General features: G+C 39.4%; 1 protein-coding gene across 6 annotated transcripts in view; it reads right to left on the bottom strand.

The window, feature by feature from the left end:
• The window catches only part of SYT14 (synaptotagmin 14), a 249,427-nt gene that overhangs the window by 53,970 nt on the left and 168,334 nt on the right, over positions 1-27,123 (bottom strand). For all 6 annotated transcript variants that reach the window (XM_051820526.2, XM_017347809.3, XM_070055235.1 and 3 more), the window contains 2 exons: positions 20,660-20,931; positions 12,720-13,169 (listed from right to left, as the gene is read on the bottom strand). In XM_051820526.2, the coding sequence (XP_051676486.1) occupies positions 12,720-13,169; positions 20,660-20,931 (722 nt within the window). The remainder of the gene's footprint in view (positions 1-12,719; positions 13,170-20,659; positions 20,932-27,123) is intronic.

Genomic DNA, 27,123 nt, shown 5'->3' with positions numbered 1-27,123 from the left:
TTCCTGAGCAGTAGAGCCAAATTAGCCCTAGAATAAAGAATGTTTAGATTTCTACAGTAAAATGCAAAAACAAGCCTAAAAAATCAAAGTGTTTTAAGCAGCCTGACTGCAAGCATGAGCAAAGTTCAAAAGTACATAAAGACAAAAGTAATTTCAACAACCAATAATATAAAATTCACTGTATCTGGCATCCATTAAAATTAGCAAACAAGCAAAGAATAAAATATATATTGAGGAAAAAAGTCAATTGATAAACTCAGCCCAGGAAATACTCAGGTGATAGACTTTGTATACATTTAAAACAGGTATTTAACATTTAAAAATCAAGAAATACATCTGAGATAAAAACATATGGCATAACATTGCCAACACGGTAGGCTCTGAGGAAGATTAATGAATCTGATGACAAAGCAACATAGATACCCAAAAATCAGAAAAGAAGAAAAATTAAGAACAAAGCATCAGTGAGCTCTGAGGTAACTACACAGCATGTAACACATATGTAATCAAACTCTCAGAAAAGGTCTAGCAGGCAAGAATATTTAAAGTAGTAACAAAAAGTTATAAATTTAATTATTAATATAAATTATAAATGCAGAGCTCCAAAAAGCTCAATGAATCCCAAAGTGACAAGATTAGATATGGTAAGTTCACGGCTCCTGGAGTTTTCAGGTATTTGTATGGTGGTATTGAAAAGTGACTTAGGAAATAGAGGAGCAGGGGGAAGAGCATGTTTTTTAGGAGGAATAAACAGAATTCAAAATTGTGTATGGTAGTGAAAAGTGTCAACAGCACTAAAGGCATGAAGTTTCAAAGACACTCAGTACATGAAAGCATTTTGCATCTAGCTGAAATGTTTTACAAATGACTTAAGTATGGGTTTGACTAAACCAAGAAACACAAGGGTCTACTTAATGCTAATGATGTAGAATGAGTAACTTGTGACAAATGCTAAGCTGAAATGTATAAAACTTAGACACAGATGTGCAAATAAATATAGTTAAGGCTTAATTAAATGTAACATAATCAGATGAGAATAACATATTTTGGGCTATGATTTCAAGGATAAACAACCAGATAGTTACCAAAAAAAAAAAAAAAAAAGCCAAAAGTTAGCACTCAGCCTTAGGAGTCTTAGAAATTTTTATTTCTTCCAACAACTCAAAAGAAGACAAAAAAAGTACTTAAGAAAATACAGATGTTTCATCTTCTTCTCAGTCTACTTGGTTATCTATCAGTGAACATATTAATAAGACATGGAAGGCAAGGGAAAATGCTAACTAAATGCATTGGACAGCACCATCAGAGTTACCCCCCTACTGGCACCACTATTGGCTAATGCTAGCTGCTCATTCACATTTAGGCATTTAGGAGGTACTCAGATATTAAAAGAAATAAACCTATTTGCTAACAATGTCTGTTATTCATTTCTTGTCACACTCTGAATATAAAGAGCAAGACATAAATCTGAAGACATCTCCAGTGAACATAACTTTTGGTATAAATTTGAGGTTTATTGTCACTGTAGCTGCATTTAAGATACTATAGGAATGAGAGCTGAAGAACCCTATCCCAAGGGGAGAGGACAACATAACCACCATCCCCCAAATCGAGTCTGTGTCTCTAGAGAATATGACCTGGAAGCAACTGCTAAGAAGCTCACTAGAAATAAATACATCTTTAAGAAAGTTCTCCTTCTAGAAGGGGATATAACATCAACACCATGACTATACCATACTAATTCCACACTCTCATAAATTAGCAGAAGATACCACCTTTTAATATATCACCTGGACTAGAAGGAGGTCCTCTTACCAAAAAAAGGAAAAAAGAGCAAGATAAGATATTACAATAAATTCAGAAAATGGTATTATATATCTAAAAGATGTATACAAAGCCTTAGCCAATCAAGATGTAAGAATGAACTCAGGTTTAACAGGGATTTAAAAAATCGGAGGCCGGTGCTGTGGCGCAGAGGGTTAACGACCTGGCCTGAAGTGCCGGCATACCATATGGGCACCGGTTCTAGTCCTGGCTGCTCTTCTTCCTATCCAGCTCGCTGCTATGGCCTGGGAAAGCAGTAGAAGATGGCCCAAGTCCTTGGGCACCTGCACCCACATAGGAGACCTGGAAGAAGCTCCTGGCTTCAGATCAGCACAGCTCCAGTTGTTGCGGCCATTTGGGGAGTGAACCATCAGATGAAAGACCTCTCTCTCTCCCTCTCCCTCTCCCCTCTCCTCTGTGTAACTCTGACTTTCAAATAAATAAATATTTAAAAAAATCTGAGGAGCAATATTAGATGTATAAAAGTAGGGAAGATTCAAGATGGCCAAATTCAAGGCAGCCACACTGGAACCCAGAAGAGATGCCAGGGACTTGTCAGCACCATGGACAGTTCCATCACACACTAGTTTCTCTTTAATCTCAGGTAGCCAAAAATATACCTAATCTCAATACTTTGAAGTTTATCTTTGGCCACTTTAAAGACACCTAAAAAAGGGAAATGTCATATTTATTTGTGACATAGTATAACCACATCTGTATTTCTGGTAAATATGTTAGTGGCTATCATATTATTAGCATTTGCGTAATCATTATTTTCATCACCTTACTAAGGGACTGTCAAGTGGTCCTTAATTTACAGAAATTTGCTAAATCCAAACAGGATGAATAGGGCATCCTCACAGAGGAGCAGCATATCAGGCAGAGTGTGGAAGGAGGTGTCCATGCTGGGCTTGAGAGGGGAGATCCAATTTAGTATGTGGAGATAGTCCAGATCAGCAGTCTGGTATAGCTGTGTAGGATGAGGAGGACATTTCCACAGAGGGTGGCTTAGCTTGGTTGCATAAGCCTTACCAGGGTTAGAAAGGTATCTCACTAAAGGAACTACGGGGTGACAAAGAATGGGCTGTCAGAGTCTCAGCAGAGTGTCAAGAGCATCCATTCAGAAGGATGGGCTAGTGTAGGGTATCAGATCCCAAACAGGAGAGGAGGAGTATTTTCAGTGAATGGTGATCTGGTGTGTGTGTGTGTGTGTGAGGGGGAAAAGGGGGGAGGTGTCGGAGTCCAAGCAAGATAAGGCAGATGTCCCTACATCATAGGCAACCTGCTGTGGCAATTCAGTGCCTGTGCAGAGTGAAGGAGAGCCTTTACCCAGAGGCAGGGAGGGAGATGGGAGTGAACACGGGAATGAATGTCACAAGCCACACACAATGGGCACTTCCTGTAGGAGGAAAAGCTGACCAAGGAAGTTGGAACTTGAGTTTGACAAAGTGGGTATCTGTATGGAAGGCAGGTGGCTGCAGTAGAGCACTGGTTACATATAAGGGGATTGATCAAATAATACACTAAGGATAATAGGAGTCATGCTTCTCTCAAAAAAGTAGTTACATGTATGAAGAAGGAAGAAAATCAGAACTGCAGGCCCGTGGCTCCTACTTTACAGTGCCCAGTGGAGGTGGCTGTCTCTTTCTATACTCTTGACAGAATTTGGGGTAATGGCTTCTTACGGTGGTATTATGATGGAATTAGGAAATATTAAGTTAGAGGGATTATAAAGGTGAGATCATTATAAAAAGGGAACAGGTTTTAGGGCCCTTGGTCTCCATGTGTTGGAGCCACACGGAGAAGCTGGCCCTCTTTTGGCAGTCCTGGTTTATCAGGGCTAAGTCATTTTCAGTGAATACATTTCCCAATTGGAGCTAGTTTTGGAATTTCTCCCTAAATTGGCTAGAATAGTTTAAGCTCTGTTATTTGCCTAGAATGTGACCTACCCTGAGAGCTAACCAGGTGTTTTTGTATATGTATATATGTACACAAATATATTAACAAATAGAATAAATATATCACACATTTTGCCTCTGAAAAAAGTAATGAATCAGGGTCTTCTTACTTCTTACCTGTTGAGCTCTTTATTTGGTGGAACATTAAGTCTTGACTGTATTGTAAGCTCAAAATATGCTATCTCAAAAACTAAGAATGAATAGACAAATGAAATAAAAGAAAGAGGAAGGAGGGAGAAGGGAGGGAATATTACATACTTAGGGTTGATCTATGAACTACATTGAATCTGATCTTTTTGTATCAATTGCACATTAACATGAAAAAATACACCAAAATAATTTTAAAAAGAAAACAGTGGTATAAACCATGAAAGATATTTAGCATAATATGTATCATACTAATGTATAAAGACTTCAAAAGTTAACATTTCTTTCATATTTATAACAAGTTTTACTTCTATATTAATAAGACCAAACAAAAACTGAGTCAATTTTAAAAATTATTCAAGGTCATATCTATAAAGACAAAATGAATTATGGAGATAATGAACTATGAATTCACACTAAAGGGTGATGGTAGCAAGTGGTGATGTTAATAGTAATTAATAGTAGGGATGATGATGATATTAGCAAAACTAACACTTATTGGGTGTTTACTAAGTCCCAGTTATTGTGCTAACTACCTTATACAAATTAAACTTCTAAATACACTCCCACTAAGGAATGAATACAATGATGATTTCAGTTTAAATTTATGAACACCTTCAGTTTCAAATTTCCTTTCTTAAACTTTAAAAAGGTAATAACAATTCTCCTATGCTACAAAACAGACTATTTGAAAATGAGTTTGGATTCATATTTTGAACATTATAATTTACTGACAAATGAAATAGCAAAATGTGATTTATACATTCATTAAATATGGATATAGAGGAATGTTTCTGAGAGTCTTAATGTAACTTCATAGAGAATTCTCTAGCTACCTGAGTTATTTCATACATTATTACTGTTGCTTTTATACATATCCTCATAGAGCATTAAAAGCAGTTCCCAGGAAATGAAATGATAATAGCTAAAGAAATCACAGTGTGCTATTTTAGAGCAAACTTTTTAATGTTATCTTCATTCCTTATGTCATTTTATAATGTGGATTTCAGGACTGTCTAGGTGTGTAAAATATGACCTTGAGGACACTTAATGAGCTTCTGGTTTATTTTCCCAAATCTATTTTCCTAAAAGAACAATCTGGCCCAGGAAATGATGAATTTGTCTGCTTCTGAATATTAGTTCTCATGTCTTCAGTGCCACAATAAAACTAAATAAACTGGGCTAGCGCCGTGGCTCAATAGGCTAATCCTCCACCTAGTGGCACCGGCACACCGGGTTCTAGTCCTGGTCGGGGCGCCGGATTCTGTCCCGGTTGCCCCTCTTCCAGGCCAGCTCTCTGCTGTGGCCCGGGAGTGCAGTGGAGGATGGCCCAAGTACTTGGGCCCTGCACCCCATGGGAGACCAGGAGAAGCACCAGGCTCCTGCCATTGGATCAGTGCGGTACACAGGCCGCAGCGCGCTGGCCGCGGCGGCCATTGGAGGGTGAACCAACGGCAAAGGAAGACCTTTCTCTCTGTCTCTCTCTCTCACTGTCCACTCTGCCTGTCAAAAAAAAAAAAAAAAGTAATGCACACTAAACAAGAATGAAGTATAAGTTAGTCCTTGAGATTTAAGACTAGGCTTTGGATGGTTCAACAGAATGAATCCCAGTTAAGTTGTTTGATGCTTTTATTCTCTATACTTAATATATATTTTAAAAATTAGTTTTACACACTGACATTTTCAGGTTATATCACTCTATTCTTTCCAGATGTTTGAAATTTTTTGAGACATGATATTTAAACTTGACTTTTCTTCCCCCTACAAGACTAAGAATCTGATCTAAACAAAAAGAATCCTTTTATGTACTATTTTAGCTTCTCCCTTTCATGAAGAGATGTCTCTGGTAACAGTTCTCTATGTGCCACTGGTTACCCCTCTCTACCGCCAGTACAGCATATATTCATTTTCTCTTTGAATGAGGGTCTCTCAGTAAGTCTGTAACTACTTAGTTTTACACTACTGTGCACCATGACTCACATTAATGTTATTATTAAGAGAACTAAAGTACACACATGCAGCTTTCTCCATCATGCAATAACCCTTAACTGTGACCACCAGTTTATCATGAGGCAGTTATTTTCAAATCCTTTATGATTAAGAGTGATCTACACTGAAAATTGTAGATTTTTATTGACAATGGTAGTTGTGAACTGTAATGCATACAAACATGGGTAAAGGCAACTTTTGAAAGGTATTTGTTAGTAATAGAGACTTATGTATGACATATACTGATGACATATATAGGGACATATATTTCAATCATGCAGTAAAAGTAATAATTTATCTCTTTATAAGAAAAAGTAACAGTACAAATATCTAATTGAATTTATTCAATCCATTAACAAAAAAGGCTATTGATGAGATCCAGGGATTTCAGAAATTAAAAGCTGAAATTATAGTTATCTATCACAAGATCATCACTGTAGTAAGGCATAAGGAAGAGGGATCACTCTCAGGAGACTGTGGCATTTATACCCTCAATGAGAAATGGGATAAGCAATTATAACCCTAACTAACCAATTATTAAAATAAAACAACTCATGATATGTTCCTATTTAATTACCTTCAAATCCATTCTTACTGGACTCCAAATTAGGAAACATTCTTAATAGGGCCACTTTAAGGATACTGATACCTACCAAGGAATACTACTCTATACAACTGAGTAAGAATATTCCAGTTAACATGAACATGTTGATGAATTAGTTTAGTAAGTGTTCCCTGAACAACTAAATTCTGGGTTCTATTAAGAATACCATATAAATATAAGTCTCTCTTCTCCATGTGTTTAAAGTCTAGAAGACATAAATCAAATTGATGACAAAAAATATATGAGTACCGCAAATACAAGCCCCAGAGGCAGTAACTTTATAGAACCATATGCACTTACTCACCCATGTATCCAGTCACCATTTGTACAGCAATGACTGGTACTGGATTTAGGGTACACAAAGATCGATAGGACAGCTTATATTATATTAGAAATCTTCTATTTTTACAAAGATGGAATTTCAAATTAGACTTTAAATGAAATTTGGTTTTATGAATTTTTATTTATTTATTTAAAAGAGTATGTGTGTGTGAGAGACAGAGAGGTTACTCCTACCTGCTGGGTCTCCCCAAATGCCTGCAATGGCCTGGGCTCGGTGAAGTTAAAGCTGGGAACGCTATCTAGTTTTCCCACGTGGGTGGCAGGGACCTAATCACTTGAGCACTCACTACTACATTCCGGGACTTGTGTTATCAGAATGCTGGAGTCTAGCTGGAGCCAGGTAGTGAAGCCAGACCCTCCAATGTAGGACGAGGCCATATTAACCAATATCGTAACTGCTTAGCTACAGATGTGTCTCAGAATCTGAAATTTAAATAGATGTAAATTATGATTGCTATCGACATTTTGGTATAACATAAATGAAGGCAAATCTTTGATGATATTAGCCATCTCCTTGACTTTCACTATTAATCCTTTCAATCTTTGTACTTCTTCACTAATGCAATCTCCCATTATATTTTTTTTTAAGATTTATTTATTTGCAAGTCATAGTTACACAGTGAGAGGAGAGGGAGGGAGGGAGGGAGGGAGGGGGAGGGAGAGGGGAGGGAGAGGGGGAGAGAGAGAGAGAGAGGTACTCAATTCAATGGTACACTCCCCAATTGGCCGCAACTGCACTAATCTGAAGCCAGAAGCCAGGAGCTTCTTCCAGGTCTCCCATGTGAGTGCAGGGGCCCAAAGACTTGGGCCACCTTCTACTGCTTTCCCAGGCCAAAGTAGAGAGCTGGATCGGAAGTAGAGCAGCCGGGTCTTGAACCAGTACCCATATAGGATGCCGGTGCTCCAGGCCAGGGCATTAACCTGCCGCACCACAGCACCGGCCCCCATTATGATCTTTTTGCGAATCTTTTCACTATGCCTCTTGTGCACCTCTGATATCTGCTCATCTCCTCCAGGACTTTATTTTCTTCTCTGAAGCCCCAACATTTTGCTTTCAAAGGAACCCAATTGTTCTGAAAGGACATCACCCCTTCAGACTTTTCACTCTGGTTATTCCCTAATACACCAAGAGTCTCACTGTCAGAAAGCAAAGCAAAGTTCCATGTCGCTTTCTCAAATACTGCTTCTTACCTTAAATTCATGGAAAAGAACAAGCTATTTCCTATAAAGCTCACGCTACTCTGTCCTCCTGGACATTTCATCTTCATTCCTTGAACACTTCTCCTTCATTTCTCGAGGACGAACCCTTGAATCAATTCTCTTATACTTCACCTTGTGTCTCCATCTTTCCTGGCTACAATGTCCACCTGGATAGCTCACACAAGAAACTGGCCTTTCTTTCCCAACTTGTCCATCTCCAGGGATTTTATCTTTTACTCCATCTCAAATGCCCATTCCCACTATCACATGCTGGGCCCTTGTCATCCCATATCATATTAATGGAAAACATTCCCCCTCTTCAACTGCAGTCCCCTATCCATCCACATTGCTTGCCCAACTACTCTCACATCTTTTCCTTGATATCCTTGGACCTTCGGTCCACTAACCTTCCTACTTCCTTGTATCCATTCGCCCCTTTCTAGCTTCACTTCTCTCTCTATTCTGCTTAGGTTTCCTCTTTCACCATTTAAATCAACCTACTGAAAACTTTATAACAACTTTTGCCTCTCTGTTCATTCCAGTTTATCAATTAACATCTAGTCATTTATCCAGAAATATAATATGGTGGGGCAGGTTTTATGGCATAGCAGGTAAAGCTGCTGCCTGTGACACTGGCATCCCTCGTGGGCTCCAGTTCAAGTCCTGGCTGCTTCACTTCAGATCTAGCTCTCCATTAATGCACCTGGCTCCTGTCACCCATGTGCGAGACCTGGATGAAGCTTCTGGCTCCTGGCTTCAGCATGGCCCAGCCTTGGTTGTTGCAGCCATTCGGGGAGTAAACTAACACATGGATGATTCTCTCTCTCTCTCTCTAACTCTGCTTTTCAAAAAAATAAATAAACAAACAAACCTTAAAAAATATAATATGGGGGGTGGCTGATGCTGTGGCATAGCCTGCAGTGTCCACATCCCATGTGGGTGCTGGTTCGAGTCCCGGCTGCACCACTTCCCATCCAGCTCTCTGCTATGGCCTGGGAAAGCAGTAGAAGATGGACAAGTCCTTGGGCCCCTGCACCCACGTGGGAGACCCAGAAGAAGCTTTTGGCTTCAGATTGGTGCAGCTCCAGCTGTTGCGGCCACTTGGAAGTGAACCAGCGGATGGAAGACTTCTTTCTCTGTGTAACTCTGACTTTCAAATAAATAAATAAATATCTTAAAAAATATGTAATATGGAACCAGATTTGAAGGAATATAGAGATCTAGGCACACATCAAGTATCATTAACGCTAGGATTTAAGAAAACTTAGTTTTTCACTGCGGCCTTGTCCTTTCTCTCATCCCTTAGCTTCCCCTAAACAATCTATTTATTCATCCTGACAAAACCAACCACAGTCAGTTTTTGATTCACTATTCAACTGGCAAACAATTATCATAAATAATTCAACTAACAGAAAAACAAAAATTGAAATAAAAAAACCACCCAGAACTTAAGAAGTATCTGGCATGGTAAACTCCCTCTGCTTCCCAGAGATCCATAAGGAACCTCAGATTCTTTCAGAAGAATGCAACTTTTTTTTAGTCAGTTTTCCTGCTTCAACTGATTCTTTGCCACTGAGGTTCACACAATGCTGTACCTGCCAGGCTGGGTTATGCCGTGCTAACAAACACCTGCATGTTCTGCGCAGCCTGCACAACTGTTGCCTTCTTGCTTATACAGCATTATCTGTATAAGCATATCTGTATTTCAGGTTGGTTAGGGAGGCTCTCATCAAAGCTTAGAGAATCTCCATTTCGGGGCTGGCGCTGTGGCGCAGTGGGTTAAAGCCCTGGCCTAAAGCGCCGGCATCCCATTTGGGTGCTGGTTCTAGTCCTGGCTGCTCTTCTTCTGCTCCAACTCTCTGCTATGGCCTGGGAAAGCAGTGGAAGATGGCCCCAGTCCTTGGGCCCTTGCACCCACGTGGGAGACCCAGAAGAAACTCTTGGCTCCTGGCTTTGGATCGGCACAGCTCTGGCCGTTGCGGCCATCTGGGGAATGAACCAGCAGATGGAAGACCTTTCTCTCGCTCTGCCCCTCTGTAACTCTTTCAAATAAATAAAATAAATCTTTTTAAAAAAATCTCCATTTCTACATTACTTCCATAGTAGCAGAGGCATTATTCCGGTTATTACAGGCTATGGGTAGAGGATAAAAGCAAGTCACATGGCCACATCTGAGCTTACCAGGATGCTAATGTATGTTTTTGCTATAGGGAGAAGCAACAGGATATACCTGTGCAACAACAGACACCACTAAAACCTATTTTTCAGGATACCAAACACTCAGTCCCTCATTCATCCACATGTAGAACCCCACCATCATTCCCTAAAGAAATGCTATTTAGTTATCTGAGGTCAAAGTCAAGGATCTCTGAGTGTTGAATATTAGTCTCTATATTAAGTTTCTATATTAAATATAGATGTGATTCTTCTACATCTGGAGACTCAAGATCTAAAAAAGATAAATTGTGTGTCACACATATATCCAACATTTAACTGTGAACCACAGACAGGGCAATCACCATAAACATTCCCACTCAGGGACCATACAATATAGCTGGTCTGTTGTAACTCTCAGCCAGTAATTATTCAAAAACTAGCAGAATAAATGTTTAATTATGAGCATGTTTCTTAGATACATATTATCACATCTTACAAATTCAGAGCAAAACTCATCTAGGAAAACTATAATTTCAACATTTCTCCATAAAGTTAGCATAAAAACTTAAGCAAAAAGAACACAGCCACTATAGTACATGTAAGACAGATATACATAAAGATATATATATATATATATATATATACATACATACACACACACTCTCACACATATATTTATTCTTATGGTATTAAATTCTTATGACAACTGATAGATATAATTCTGTTAACCGGATAACTACAGCATGTCCAGTTATTTTTGGTAATGAAGCAAAAAATAAGCAATGAGATTTTTAAGGAAGCAGAGAAAAAAGGAAACCAAGAAAATGGAACAATTAAACAGACCTGTGAAGTCTGAAAACTGTGTCAACATGGGGGGAAATTAAGACCAAGACACTTTAAATATTATGCCTTAGGCTAATCACTTATTTAGCACTTTTTTCCTTTTTGTAAATATTACTCAGAAATTTACCATACTGGTTGGTAAAAGAGGACTAGAGAAATAATGACTATAACCTAACATATGTAATATGAATACAGAACACAGAAATTACTTAGTTTATCCAGAGATAAAGCTGTATTATTTTCTATGGCTTTCTTTTCTTTGTGGAATGAATATAATTAATATAGAATTGGGAAAGATAATTTGAAATAAACAAAAAAAAACATACCTCTTGATGATTCGATATTTCTCTTCTAATTTAAATCAATTATTCTATGTTAGGATATACTTTCCACAGAATAACAAGAGAACACTCAGACCAAATAAGAAAGCTTAAGAATCATATCAACCATTGCAGAATATTCAACTTTATGAAAAAGTGTTCTTTGCCCCATGAAATACTGTCTACACATTCTTTTTTCCCTCCTCTAATAACTGATGATACTATTTTTTAAAAGCCACAAAATGGTAATTCTGAAAACTTACATTATAAATTTCCCCAAAAAGGATGAAATCTTATCCTACAAACCCAATGAGTAGACTATATTTACAACTATCTTTTTGTTTTTAAAAATGCTGAAATCATCAAGTTAAAATGGTATATACTTCAATGAACAAATGACAAGATCAAATGCTGCCTTGTATAAAGCCAATGAGATCCTAATCATGGGCTATGCTTACACATTTAAAAGCTTTTCAAAAACCCCAAAACATCATATCTTTACTTTAACATAAAAATCTATCCTAAAATCTATTTCTGTAAATTCATATTAAAATATTTTTATTCACTATAACAGAGAAGAATAAATGTCATAATTTACACTTAGAGCATTATCACAGATTTTTCTCAAAATCTGACTATATGGCATAAAGTATTTCCCTGGTTTCAACAAAGACTGCAGAGTTCTCTCTCGTGATTGGCAATGTCTTATGGGAATTTTGCTGAAAAGAGGGAAAACAAGAGATTTGTATGTGATTACAATCTGGAGAAAATAGAGAATTCGCTCCAAGTATTAAGTGTTTTCCAAAAAATATTTCAAAATCTTTAACTGAAAGGGAGTGGAAAGTATAGCAAAGCAGTCTCAAAAATAATTTAATGGCAGTTCTGGGACAAGAACTAGTGAGGAACTAGGAGCAATACACATTCTGTAAGAGCAAATAATTTCTGCAACATAGCAACTAAAACAGGACTGGATCATTCCTAATGTATCACCTACTTATAACCTGGAAAGAAATCGATAAATTCTATATGAAGTTCAGATTATGTCATAATCTACCTTAAAATAAGCTTTCAACATAGGAACAAACATGTTAAGACCTTGGGCTAGAACCCTGTGAAGGATAAATTAAAATACAGAAGTAATGTTAACATCTTCAAGGGTAACTTTTATAGATAAGAAAAAATTACCTAACTATTCAGAGCTTAGAAATGTTTGTAAAACTATGATCACTAAATAAAAAACAGAATGAAAAAGTTGTTGGACAATATGTTTTTAAAATTGTGTAGTTCATATACCATGAACATAAACTAAATGCAGGCCATGGATGAGATACTCACAGAATGATTGTAAGAAGGTTCCAGTATCACAGGTAATGACATTTTGCCTTGAAGATTCAATTTTGTTAAATAAAAAATCTTTTCCCCCACAATCTTTTCTTTTTTCATGCGATGTACACCATAGAGTCTAAATCGAACTGCATAATTTCCAATCATCTCAGATTCAACATGATTAAATTTGAATGTTTCTGTGAAGACAGGGCATGGTCCTCTCTGGATGCTGGTTTTTGCTCTCTGTTTCTTTATAGGTAGAAGAACAAGGTGTACTTGCCATGAGTTGCCACCTGTCCTGTTATATGTTGGGATGTCTGTGACAGCTGTCACTGTTACCAGAAGCTTCTGTTCTTGTGAGTCATAGTCGAAAGTCACATCCAGTGTGCCATATTTAGCTTCTGGCTCAGGATCAAAAGGCTTAGGAAGCTGTGAAGATGATCCTTGAGCTGACAGATCCTAAGAAAAGCAAATTTCAATGTTTCAGTTTTTAACTCTATTATTTAAAATAGCATGTAAATAAATACATGATATTTCATTAGGAGGATGATGTGAAAACAATTTTCATTTGCTGCCACACAAAAAAAATAAATAAACAGTGAAGTACAATCAAAACTTGCCCTGAAGAACCAGAGTAGTATAAGTGGCAGATTAAACTAAAAATCTTATAATAAAGACACATTTAAAGTTTAATATGTACCACCATAATTTTTGAGAAACTTGGATAAATATTTTACTACTGAGAATTTAAAATATGTTCTTTTATATGTAGCTCTATTCATTTTGTAGGACACTACTAAGCTTTCAACATTACAAACAATGCAACTGACAGTGCAGTATGAAGTTAGAGAAAAGGAGGCCAAAAATTTAAAAATATATTACTATTCAAAAATTTGCTTCCATTTTCAGGGTCTGTTCTACAATGTTCTCATGTCTAACAGGACAGAAACATATGTAGATTTAAAAATCAATGAAAATGTGGCCGGCACCGTGGCTCACTAGGCTAATCCTCCGCCTTGTGGCGCCGGCACACCGGGTTCTAGTCCCGGTCAGGGCGCCGGATTCTGTCCCGATTGCCCCTCTTCCAGGCCAGCTCTCTGCTGTGGCCAGGGGTGCAGTGGAGGATGACCCAAGTGCTTGGGCCCTGCATCCCATGGGAGACCAGGAGAAGTACCTGGCTCCTGCCATCGGATCAGCACGGTGTGCCGGCCGCAGCGCGCTGGCCGCGGCGGCCATTGGAGGGTGAACCAACGGCAAAGGAAGACCTTTCTCTCTGTCTCTCTCTCTCACTGTCCACTCTGCCTGTCAAAAAATAAAAAATAAAAAATAAATTAAAATGTGAAATATGGAAGTAGAAATATAAGGCCTCAAAGTATTTGCAGCCAAGTATTTAATCTCCATAACACAAGACCATATTTACATCAGTTTTAAACCAGAATTAAAATACATTATTTTCTAATATTAATTACTGTTGAAAATAGAACACAGTTAAAAAGTTCAAAAAAGACTGAAACCATACATATTAATTATGAAATTACAAGAAATTTTACCTGTTTTACTTTCAATTATCTCCATTCCTGCTAGACTACCTATTTGGGAATATTGATTGGTTACTGACAATGCCAAACCCACACTTTTGACCCTTTAATTACACTGCTTTGCCCCTTCAAGTATTCTAGTAAATACTGAATGACTTTTGTTTTAAAATGAGAACCAATTTTATAATTTTTTATATTGTACCTACTACAGCAGTGAGTATTACTGACACTAAGTCTTTCCTTTTTTTATGTACTCAAAAGGACTCCCTCAGTGTTAGCTAGCAGCACACTGCCCACAAGGATTTGTTCATCAGTAGCCCCTGATGGCTGATACACCTATGGGACTGAGTTCGGCCAATGGCAAACAAACAGAAGTTATGTATGAGACATCCAGATCTGGCTTATACAAGAATTCCCTTGCCCTCCACTCTTTCCGTGTCACTCTTCCTATCAGCCTTATCAGTCTGGAGCACACGGATTGGGACAACACCCTAGGGAATAGCAGAATAATGGGAAAAAAGAACTGATGCCCTGAATGATGCTGAAGAGTGAAGCTGCCTACTTACTCTTGGCTGTTGCTAAGAACAGAGAAAAGCTGGCGCCGTGGCTCAATAGGCTAATCCTCCGCCTTGCTGCCGGCACACGGGGTTCTAGTCCTGGTTGGGGCGCCGGATTCTGTTCCGGTTGCCCCTCTTCCAGGCCAACTCTCTGCTGTGGCCAGGGAGTGCAGTGGAGGATGGCCCAAGTGCTTGGGCCCTGCACCCCATGGGAGACCAGGAAAAGCACCTGGCTCCTGCCATAGGATCAGTGCGGTGCGCCGGCTGCGGCAGCTATTGGAGGGTGAACCAACGGCAAAGGAAGACCTTTCTCTCTGTCTCTCTCTCTCTCACTGTCCACTCTGCCTGTCCAAAAAAAAAAAAAAAAAAAAAGAAAAGAGAAATAAGGTTCTGTGTTTTTAGCCGCATGGTGGGTAGGGATCCTCTTTGTTACAGCAGCTTAATAAGTGCCCTAACCATTGCACCTACTATGTGCCAAGTCCTATTTTATTTTAGGGGGAAGAACTCTGCTTTCTGCAGAACAGTGACAAAGAATCTTTGAACTTTTAAATCTTGCATGTTAACTGGTATCATGTATGGAAAAACAGATGACTTATGAAGAACAATACATGGGGACAGGGAACAAATACAGAATTTAGTTTCATGAATTATGAATAAATCAGGGTAAACATACTCCTACCTGGTAAAACAAAGTGTTTTAATGTATGCTGATAAAAATTATTGAATATTAATTATATGGCTTTGGTATACTGATTAAGTATCTTCTGAAACAGTGTCATGACAGCTAAGATTTTCAGGCAGCAAGCCTTTTCAAAAGGCCCTAGGCAATTATTTTTTTTTTTTTATCTTTTATTTAATGAATATAAATTTCCAAAGTACGACTCATGGGTTACAATGGCTTCCCCCCCCATACCGTCCCTCCCACCAACAACCCTCCCCTTTCCCACTCCCTCTCCCCTTCCATTCACATCAAGATTCATTTTCGATTATCTTAATATACAGAAGATCAGCTTAGTATACCTTAAGTAAGTATTTCAACAGTTTGCTCCCACACAGAAACATAAAGTGAAAAATAATAGATGATTTTTTTAAAATGATGATGAAATCAGATCAGACCTATTGTCATGTTTAATCCCAGTGAGAGTCAAGTTGGGAATTGAAAATTTCTTTCTTTTTTTTTTTTTTTTTTTTTTTTTTTTACAGAAGATCAGTTTAGTGTACATTAAGTAAAGATTTCAGTCGTTTGCACCCCCATAGAAACACAAAGTGAAATATACTGTTTGAGTACTCGTTATAGCATTAAGCCTCAGTGTACAGCACGTTAAGGACCGAGATCCTACATGAGGAGTAAGTGCACAGTGACTCCTGTTGTTGACTTTACCAATTGACACTCCTGTTTATGGCATCAGTAATCTCCCTATGCTCCAGTCATGAGTTTCCAAGGCTATGGAAGCCCCTTGAGTTCTCCGACTCTTATCTTGTTTAGACACGGTCATAGTCAAAGTGGAGGTTCTCTCCTCCCTTCAGAGAAAGGCACCTCCCTCTTTGAAGACCTGTTCTTTCCACTGGGATCTCACTCACAGAGATCTTTTTGCCAGAGTGTCTTGGCTTTCCATGCCTGAAATACTCTCATGGGCTTTTCAGCCAGATCCGAGTTAGGCAATTATTTTTGAACTTTGTTTCTCTTGGTGCCTCCCTAAAGTTCTTTATGCTGAGCATTCCAACAATTCTAGGGAAGCCCAGGGTTAAAAAGGTGGAACTTTTATAGAAAAAAGCTAGTATTTAAATTCTGCAAACAGACAATAAGAAAATGCTTCTTTCCAAGGCACCTGGATCCAGGTTTTAAAAATCCTTTATGGAAAGAACAGGTCATCAAAGAAGGAGGTACCTTTCTCTGAAGGGAGGAGAGAACCTCCACTTTGACTATGACCTTGTCTAAACAAGATAAGAGTCGGAGAACTCAGAGGGCTTCCATAGCCTTGGAAACTCATGACTGGAGCATAGGGAGATTACTGATGCCATAGACAGGAGTGTCAATTGGTAAAGTCAACAACAGGAGTCACTGTGCACTTACTCCTCATGTAGGATCTCTATCCTTAATGTGCTGTACATTGAGATTTAATGCTATAACGAGTACTCAAACAATATATTTCACTTTGTGTTTCTATGGGGGTGCAAACTGTTGAAATCCTTACTTAATGCATACTAAACTGATCCTCTGTAAAAAAAAAAAAAAGAAATTATCAATTTCCAACTTGACTCTCACTGGGATTAAACATGACAATAGGTCTGCTCTGATTTCATCATCATTTAAAAAAAATCATCTATTATTTTTCACTTTATGTTTCTGTGTGGGAGCAAACTGTTGAAATCCATACTTGATGTATACTAAGCTGATCTTCTGTATATTAAGATAATCGAAAATGAATCTTGATGTGAATGGAAGGGGAGAGGGAGTGGGAAAGGGGAGGGTTGTTGGTGGGAAGGACGGTATGGGGGGGAAGCCATTGTAATCCATAAGTCGTACTTTGGAAATTTATATTCATTAAATAAAAGTTTAAAAAAAAATTACTAAAAGTTCCAAAAAAAAAAAAAAATCCTTTAGTTGGCCGGTGCCGCGGCTCACTAGGCTAATCCTCCGCCTTGTGGCACCGGCACAACCGGGTTCTAGTCCCAGTCAGGGCGCCGGATTCTGTCCCGGTTGCCCCTCTTCCAGGCCAGCTTTCTGCTGTGGCCAGGGAGTGCAGTGGAGGATGGCCCAAGTGCTTGGGCCCTGCACCCCATGGGAGACCACTCTGCCTGTCAAAAAAAAAAAAAAAAAATCCTTTAGTTAACAACAGGTCATCAACAGAGTTTATGATCTCCTTGCCACAGAACTCTCTGAACCCTTCCTTCTCTTCAGTCAGTTCAGAATTGTATATGGATAGGCTCTAAGATAGTTATAGCCTACAATAAACCAAGAAGAAAGCAAGAATTTTTTATTTGATACATAATATCTATAACAAGGATGCAAAAAAAAACTTGAATAAACCAAGTGAATTTTACAGTACCATAGGCTTTTAACATTCCACAGTTTTTGTGTGATATGAATTTTCTATATTTGAATGTGTTCAATGTTGCTATAAAAGACACAAAAATAAGCAGGACAGAGGAAACCCAAAAAAATGTTAAACAGAAAGCAGGTTAGCAGCTTTTGAAAAATTGCAAAACTTATAGGATGTGCTAACTATAGATAATGAATAAGGAAGTAGCTTATGAGATAGAAGTACAATTTTTAAGATATATTAAATACAAATAGCAACAAAGTCAACCTGTATGATATGCCAAACGCAGATTTAATAGGAAATATGATGGAACAAATGAATGTTGCCTATAGAAAGAGATGAACAACCCAATCATGATTATGTTGCTTCTGGGAATGAGTGCTTTGTCATCCATGTGTTCCATTAAGCAATGTTGATAAAAATCAACAGCAGTCTAATAGACTTAACTGGCAAGTTTCAGTGGTTGCCTGATATACTCACACAGCTCTCCAATCTGGTAAGTGTGCACCTTGTGGCCACCATAAACAGGGATGCTGGCAGGGAAGAGACTAGGAAACAGGACATACAGGCACTTGATAAACCATGACTCACATCACAGTGGAGTTTTGCTACCTGCACCTACTGACACCCCAGGGAGCTGGACTGGAAGTGGAGCAGCCAAGACTCAAACCACACCCACATGGGATGCTGCTACTTAGGTGGATGCTTAATCTACGCCACAGCACCAGCCCCACTGGCTTTGTATGTGAAATATACCTACACACACACACACACACACACACACACACAATCTGAACATCTTAATGTGGTCTTGAATCTTCTGGGATGGTCTGCCTGGTGTATCCTGGGAGGGTATGCCTGCATCACAGTCATCTGGATGAGGAAGGGTAACGTCACAGAGCTGGTAAAGGCACTGTTTCTGCAGCCAGATCGGCCTGGGTATGAATTACAGTGCCACTACTCAAGAGCTCCACATACTTGAGCAAACTGCATAACTCCTGAAAGGGTTGCTGGCACTAAATAAGTTGACTGCTTTTAATAGTTGTGAATTCTACAATCGCTGCTAACTTGCTGGCTAACTATATAGTTTGCAAAACTATAAAATAGCTGTGTCAAATATGTTTAGGTGAAAGAACACAGAGAAACAGTCTTTGTGGAAAATCATGAAATACTGACATCTATGTTAAAATATCAATGTAGCATTTTCTTCTATCTCATATACTACAATGCTAGAAATAGAAGAAATAAAGTCATGGTTACAAAGTGTTTTTAAAAAAGACATAAGAGAAACTTAAGGAAATTCTATTAATAGCTTAATTGTTCTGCATATTGGGAACCACCTCCAGAATTTATTCAGAAAATCCATGCAATAAGAACATGGACATACTATAGTATTACTAAACACTGTCTGGAACAAAAGTAAAAATTTACAATCTAAAACGTCAAAGGAAAGTAAATCCTAAAAATAAATTCTACCTTATGAAATTCTCCAAATTACCTTTTTCGCTTCCACAGAAAGAAATACACTTGTACACACACACAATTTGAACATCTTAATTTAGTCTGGGAATCCTCTGGGATAGTTTGCCTGATGTGTACTTGGAGGGTATCCACAAAAGGATTTCCACAAATCCTTTTTAGAATATGCTAATACTTTGACATTGAAATACAATTATTCTTATGTCATTTTCACCCCCAAAAAGGAACTTAAAACTCAACCACTCTGAATGCATGATGCCATGAATTAAAATTTCATTAGTAAAACGGACCATTTATTCCCTCCATATCCTGCTATGAAAATACAGTTAAGATTACTTTGAGCCGGCGCTGCAGCTCACTAGGCTAATCTTCCGCCTGCGGCGCCAGTACCCAGGGTTCTAGTCCCGGTTGGGGCGCCGGATTCTGTCCTGGTTGCCGCTCTTCCAGTCCAGCTCTCTGCTGTGGCCTGGGAGTGCAGTGGAGGACGGCCCAAATCCTCAGACCTTGCACCATGGGAGACCAGGAGGAAGCACCTGGCTCCTGGCTTCAGATCGGTGCAGTGCGCCAGCCATAGCGGCCGTATCGGGGGTGAACCAGTGGAAGGAAGACCTTTCTCTCTCTCTCTCTCACTGTCTAACTATGCCTGTCAAAAAAAATATTACTTTGAAATACTTGTAAAATATTAATGAGGAAACTTGCAATAACAAAATTTCAAAATAAAATAACAAAAAAATAGTAACCTTAAGATAAAGAAAAAGGCAAGCCATTCCAGAATGCTTTATATAAAGTGTGTCTTAAAAAAACAAGAACTAGGTAAAAGCTGCTGCCTGCAAGGTCGGCATCCCATGTGGGCACCAGTTTGCATTCCGGCTGCTCCACTTCCAATCTAGTTGCTTGCTAATGGCCTGGGAAAAGCAGTGGAGGATGGCTCAAGCACTTGGGGTCCCTGCCACCTGTGTGGTAGACCTGGAAGAAGCTCCTGGCTCCTGGACACTGGCTCTCTCGGGAGTGAACCAGCATAAGGGGAATCTCTCTCTCTCTCTCCCTCTGAAACTCTTTCAAATAAGTAAATAGATATTTTTTAAAAAACTCACAAAGACAAGAACCAATTAGCTACTTATCTGCCTTTGGTGGAAGGGAGGAAGTGGAAGACTAGCTGGGACAGTCCTGTTAAGTTTGCTAGGTAAAGATTAAGTTTGGAAACCAGTATCATAAGCCGCAAAGGGATAAAGTAGTGATTAAAAACAAGTCTTCTTACCAAGAGGAGAAGTGTAGGATTATTATCCTCCAAATAACATTCATTTTCAAAACTTCTCCATGCTTTTACTTACTTCAGGGCTCAGGACTGCAGTGCTGTCACTTGGAACATCGTCTTCATATCCTTTATTATGAAAACTTTCTACTTCATGACCTGTGCTTCCTTCACTTGGGCACTTGTTATAGGAACATCTCGGGCTGTTGCTGCAGTGGGAAAATTCACATTTACTGTCTCCGATTTCTGAGGGTGTACATGAGAGATGGGGAGAACCACTGTCATCCTGATATGGTGGTGGCTGCAATTCATCCAGTGGGGGTGTTCTTCTCATTCTCTGAATGCAGTTTCCTGATAATGATTAAGAATCTGGTCACTGCTTCCAGTTAGCTTCAACATGCAGTAAATACAGTCTACAGTAGGTGTAACTCTCTCAAACTGGATTAAAAACACGATTGTGTGTGTGTGTGTGTGTGTGTGTGGCAACATAACTATTCAATTAAAACGTTTTCTTTATCCCTAGCTGATGCTGAAAGAAAATAACCTGGTTCTCCTCCCTTCCCTTGCACAGTAAGGTTAGTCACATACTAAGAAAGATCCTGCACTACTCCTGAAAGATGGCAGAGTGGTAAGTATTAGATAGCTTCTTTATTTATCCTCTTTCAAGTAAACTCTGTACCATAGGCACTTACTCTACTCCTTTGTGATTTGTGGCCTAAGTAAAGCAATAAAAATATGGTAGGCAAAACAAAGATTTCATCTCTTTTCTTCAATTACTGAAATGAACATAAATTAGCATTGTTAGTAGTGTCAGAACTATTTTCCACATCTTTCCTAGATCCAGAATACTAAAGTGAGCAATACAAATCAGAAGTAATCTCTGCTAACATCCATCAATCATCAGCAAATATGAAAAGCTGAACTCTCTCTTCATTATGACGGCCCTCCCCAATCCACTCTACATCTGTGTCTCTGCCTTCTAAGGAATAGCTCACTTGGTCTATAATATGCACCTCCACCTTTAGCAGTTAATGTGACACCCATTTTCTTTCACTCGTAAATGAACCTTTTATTTTTTACCTCTATGAGCTATCCCAGTGATTATGAATAAACATTTCTGTGAACAAGGATAGTGAGAGGGGGTACAAAGTCCACCATATAACTTATGAATAGCTAAGACTGTGTTGATAAGTTCTGAATGCAATTAGCAGGTATTAAACTTAAGCACTGCTCATTTTTTTCTTTAATGGACTACATCTCCTTTCTCAGAAGGGATCCTGGAAGCCGGCGCCACAGCTCACTAGGCTAATCCTCCGCCTTGAGGCGCCAGCACACGGGGTTCTAGTCCTGGTCGGGGCACCGGATTCTGTCCCGGTTGCCCCTCTTCCAGGCCAGCTCTCTGCTGTGGCCAGGGAGTGCAGTGGAGGATGGCCCAAGTGCTTGGGCCCTGCACCCCAGGGGAGACCAGGAGAAGCACCTGGCTCCTGCCATCGCATCAGCGTGGTGTGCCGGCTGCAGCGGCCATTGGAGGGTGAACCAACGGCAAAGGAAGACCTTTCTCTCTGTCTCTCTCTCTCACTGTCCACTCTGCCTGTCAAAAAAAAAAAAAAAAAAAAAAAAAAAAGAAGGGATCCTGGAAAAGGTAGTTTGTATTATAATTGTTAGAGTTCAGTTCAAATATTCAATAGTTTTTCTGTTTTTAAGAGGAAAATTTATATAAAAACTATAAGCCTAATTTAAAAATTATCATAATGACTAATTCAAATAAAAATATTAATAAATATATATTTATATAAATATTAATGAATATATAAATCTATTACTTTTATGAACAAGTTTACATAATTGTTCAGAAGCCCTAATTCTGGAAAAAAAGAAACTAAACGTCTTAACTCATGAGTCTAACATACTAACTTTAGTTTATATAAAAAGTTAAAAGTTACTTGTGGGGAGCAACTCGGACTAGACTAAGTTACTGGAATTAAGACTTATTCTATGCATCTGCTCTCCCACAATATGGCGCTGGGAGAGAAGAAAACAGCTTCTACACAGCTGCCTCCAGTTCAGCCAATAAACTGTAGGACTTGCTCCTGATTGGAGGAGAGCGGCGTGCTCGGCGTGTGGGCAGCCGAGTTGGGATTGGCAGAGGAGGATTATAAAGGTGGAAGGGATAGCAGCAAACCCGGGGAGGGCCGAGCAGACGAAAGAACAGCGCAGGGTCCTGTGTCGTTCCTCCATGAAGAGGGGGAGCGACATAGTGGTGCCGTGACTCGGACATGAAGCCTAGGCAGGGTTTAGTGTCGTTCCTCCACGAAGACGGGGAGCGACAGTTACTAAATTAATAGAGCTGAAGCTAAATCAGCAAAGACAGACACACTACAAGGAGGAGCCAAAAAACCTACAGAATTCTGGAATAATAAAGAGACAAGTGGCTTCACAAGTTTATCTGGTCTAATTCATTACACGGGAAGGTAAGTGTGTGTGCCTGCTACAGCTGGTAGGCTGGCTGAACCCCCATCTACACTTACCCTCTCCCAAGAAGCATGCTAATTAGGCAGTGAGACCTAAGCAGAAGATTTCACAGTGAGGCTTCTAAGAAAGCTTTTGTTTTCCTGACAAAAGCAGTCAGATGTAACCGGCAGGCCTTCTGCCCTTCTTCCTGCTGGCAGTTGCAGTAGCCGTTTTTTGACCATAAAGTGACAAGCATGAGAATGAAAGCTAAGGACAGAAAAGCAGAAAGTGGAGTACTTCAAACATCACTAAGTAGCTGTCTCCAAACATCCTGATGCCTGAGACAAATCCCTTGTCTAAAAAAATTTATTTTAAAAACCCTCATAGTTGGAATGTCTATTATTTTCAAACACATTCTCAATGTATATAGTTCATAAATGATTAAAACACCACCCTTCTCTCCTTTAAAAATACCATGTAATCTTTCATTGAATTAAACTAATTAATATCTAAACAATGTGATATGAAGTAAATAAAAAACTTCCCAATGCAGTGGTGCGAGGCGCCAGCACCCCATCTTTCTGAGAAGAGAGGTGATCTTTCCCAGAAGTGTCTCAGCATACTGCCTCACAGTTCTTCCTGGACAGAGCTGGGGCCTTTTTCTCTTAAACCCACAACTGGTAGGGGAAGCAGCACTAGCATAACTGGCTTAAACAGATGCTGTTAAACACTGAAACTAGAGAAAGGGCCAGAAGAAAAGTGCAGTAACTGCATTCCCAGGGAAGAGTTGGAAAAAAGTTTGCAGTGGAAATTCTACAGAAAGAAGAGGAATGGCAAGGAACAACATGGACAGTACAAACACAGAGCAGCAAGCAAGCAAGGATACCACTGGAGACGCCTACATCTGGAGGTTGGAAGAGAGGCCATCTTCTTGGAGCAAGGTGAGAGGAGTCTGCAGCAGCTGCTGTCACTGCTGACATTGCCTGAGGGACAATGCTGCAGACCACACTGACTTTGAATCCTGCCTGGAGTGCTACCAGGAGTCAGGTTGCCCACCTAACCCTGCAAAGCAGAAGCACATTGCTTTCTTCCTGTCCCCCAATAAGGGCACCTGGTGACCTGGGAGGAAGTGCCATCTTAATGTGAGTAGAGGCTACAGCAGCTAGCACAAGCACAACTAGGGGATTTTATTGAAGGGATAATGCTTTGGTCCTAACTTTGAATCTGGCCTGGAGGGTTGGTAGGGGGTGCAGCTCCCACTTAGGCCTGTGCGGTGCTCCCCTCCCCTCACAGGTACCCAGACTCAAACTGCTAACGAAGAGCAACCGACAGACAGCTGGCTCTGGGAACACTTTGGCTCTCTTGCTAGACCAGGCAGGTTCGCAGGGCTGAGAGAGCATTCTCTGTTCTCCATAACTGTGGGAGCCTTGTGCACTGTGAGTGTGGGGATTCTGTGAATACAGACAGGGTGGGGATGTAGCTGGGTCTCTAGGCATTCACTGTATATAGCTATAGGGGCTCAGAGTTCCCCGAGTGCCTGGAGTAGGTCATTGCAGAGGGCTCCGTATTCACACAGAGGACCGCACAGATCCTTTGTGTGGTTCATGTGCCTACATGCTGGGGTGTGTAGCCACTGTGGGCTCATGCTGGGCAGAACGGAGGTGAGGATGTGATCACACCAGCAGACATGGTCGTACCTTCCCTTCTGCTGACAGTAGAGGATATCTACCACCTCCAACTTGGTTCTCACCCAGGAATCTTGCCTCACCCTAAAGCACTGGCCAGAGCTCCCTGTCCCCACCAAGTACAGACCTCTGGGAATTCACTAAAGGAATACACACTCCATTAAGCCATGCAGGCATAGTTCAAAGATAAAAGCCAACAGAGGAAAAAACCAACAAGTGTTACCACAAATGCCTAAAAATAAACAGAAATAAAACAAACATGAACAAGACAATATGATTCCCTAAAAGGAATACAAGACTTCAATATTAGAATGTGAAGATGAAGAGATTGATGAAATGCCTGAAAAGGAACTGAAAAGTATGATAAAATTATTCAAAAACACAGAGAAGCAAATACATGCGTTAAAGAAATCCATACATGACACAGATGACAAATTCTGCCAGATTGAGATATTGATGAGAAATCAAACTGAAATATCAGAAATGAAGAATTCAATGTGTCAAATAGAAAATACATTAAAGAATCTTAACAACAGACTTGGTGAGGCAGCAGAAAGAATATCCTAGCTAGAACACAGATCCCTGGAAATACCTAACCAAAAAGAAAAATAGAAGAAGAAGAAAAATTAGAAAAACTTAAAGAACCATTCAAGATTTATGGGATACTATCAAACATACATGTATTAGGAGTCCTGAAGGTGTGAAAGAGAGAATGGATTATAAGGTCTATTCAGTGAAATAATAGCAGAAAATTTCCCCAATTTGGAGAAAGACAAGGACATCCAAGTACAGAACACACATACAACTCCTAAAAGACATCATCAGAAAATATCTTCAGCACAATACATTATAGGCAAACTTTCAACAGCAAATCATAAAGAAAAGATTCTAAGTTGTGCATGAGAGAAATGTCAGATTACCTTCAGAGTATATCTAATTACACTGATGGCACATTGCTCATCTAAAACCCTACTGGCTAGGAAAGAATGGACACAGTCCAAGTTCTAAAAGAAAAAATACCTGTCAATCCAGAATACTGTACCCAGCAAAGCTGTCATTTATAAATGAAGGTGAAATAAATACTTTCAAAACAAACAGAAATTGAAAGAGTTGGTTACCACTTGTCCAGCCTTACAAATGATACTTAAGAATGTGCTACACAGAGAACACAGAAAGATAGTCATCATTATGAAAGAATGTAATGGCAGAAAAACTCCTAGTAAAAATAAAAAGGAAATCCAAAGCAAACAATATGAATATTTATGGGAAAATGGCAGGACCAAGTTGTTACTTATCAACAACAACCTTGAATATAAATGGCCTAAATTCTCCAGTTAAAAGATAAAGGCTGGCTGAATGAATTAAAAAACAAGACCCATCTCTTTGCTGCCTACAAGAAACACACCTCACCAATAAAGACAAACAGAGACTGAAAAGTGAAAGCAGAGAAAAAGATAATGCTAACAGAAAGCAAAAATGAGCATGAGTAGCCATCCCAGTATCAAACAAAATAGACTTCAACACAAAAACTGTTAAGAGACAAAGAAGGGCATTATGTAATGATTAATAGAACAATTCAATAGTAGGATGAAATTATAGTAAATGTATATGCACCCAATGTCAGGGTGCCTGGTTACTTAAAACAAAGTTAGGAACTGGCACTGTGTGGGTAAAGCTGCCACCTTCATTGCCGGCATCCCATATGAGTGCTGGTTCAAGTCCCAGTTGCTCCATTTCCAATCTGGTTCTCTGCTATGGCCTAGGAAAGCAGTAGAAGATGGCGCAAGTCCTTGGGCCCCTGTACCTGCATGGGAGACCTGGAGGAAGCTCCTGGTTCCTGGCTTCAGATAGGCACAGCTCCAGCCATTGTGGCCAACTGGGGAGTGAGCTAGTGGATGGAAGAACTCTCTATCTCTCTCTGCCTCTCCTTCTCTCTCTGTGTAACTCTGACTTTCAAATAAATAAATGAATCTTTTTTAAAAAAAGTTAATGGATCTAAAGGGAGACATAGACTCAAGTACAATAATAATGGAGAATTTCGACACCCCACTTTCATCAATGGTCAGATCAAATAGACAAAAAGTCAACAAAGAAACTTCAGAACTAATCTACACTATGGACCTAATTGAGATCTGCAGAACATTTCATCCCACAGCTGCAGAATACAGATTCTTTTCTACTGTGCATGGAGCTTTATCTAGGATAGACCAATGGTAGGCCATAAAGCAAGTCTCAACAAATACAAAGAAATTGAAATCATACCATGTATCTTTTCCTGACTACAATGTAATGAAATGGGAAATTAACAACTTAAGAAACTCTAGGGACCGGTGCTGTAGCACAGCAGGTTAAAGCACTGGCCTGAAGTGCTGGCATCCCATATGGGCACTGGTTCAAGACCCAGCTG

Source organism: Oryctolagus cuniculus, chromosome 13, assembly GCF_964237555.1.
Source record: "Oryctolagus cuniculus chromosome 13, mOryCun1.1, whole genome shotgun sequence".
NCBI classification, from domain to species: Eukaryota; Metazoa; Chordata; class Mammalia; order Lagomorpha; family Leporidae; genus Oryctolagus; species Oryctolagus cuniculus.
The sequence above is the reverse complement of the archived record's forward strand: the minus strand, read 5'-3'. Positions and strand labels throughout refer to the sequence as shown.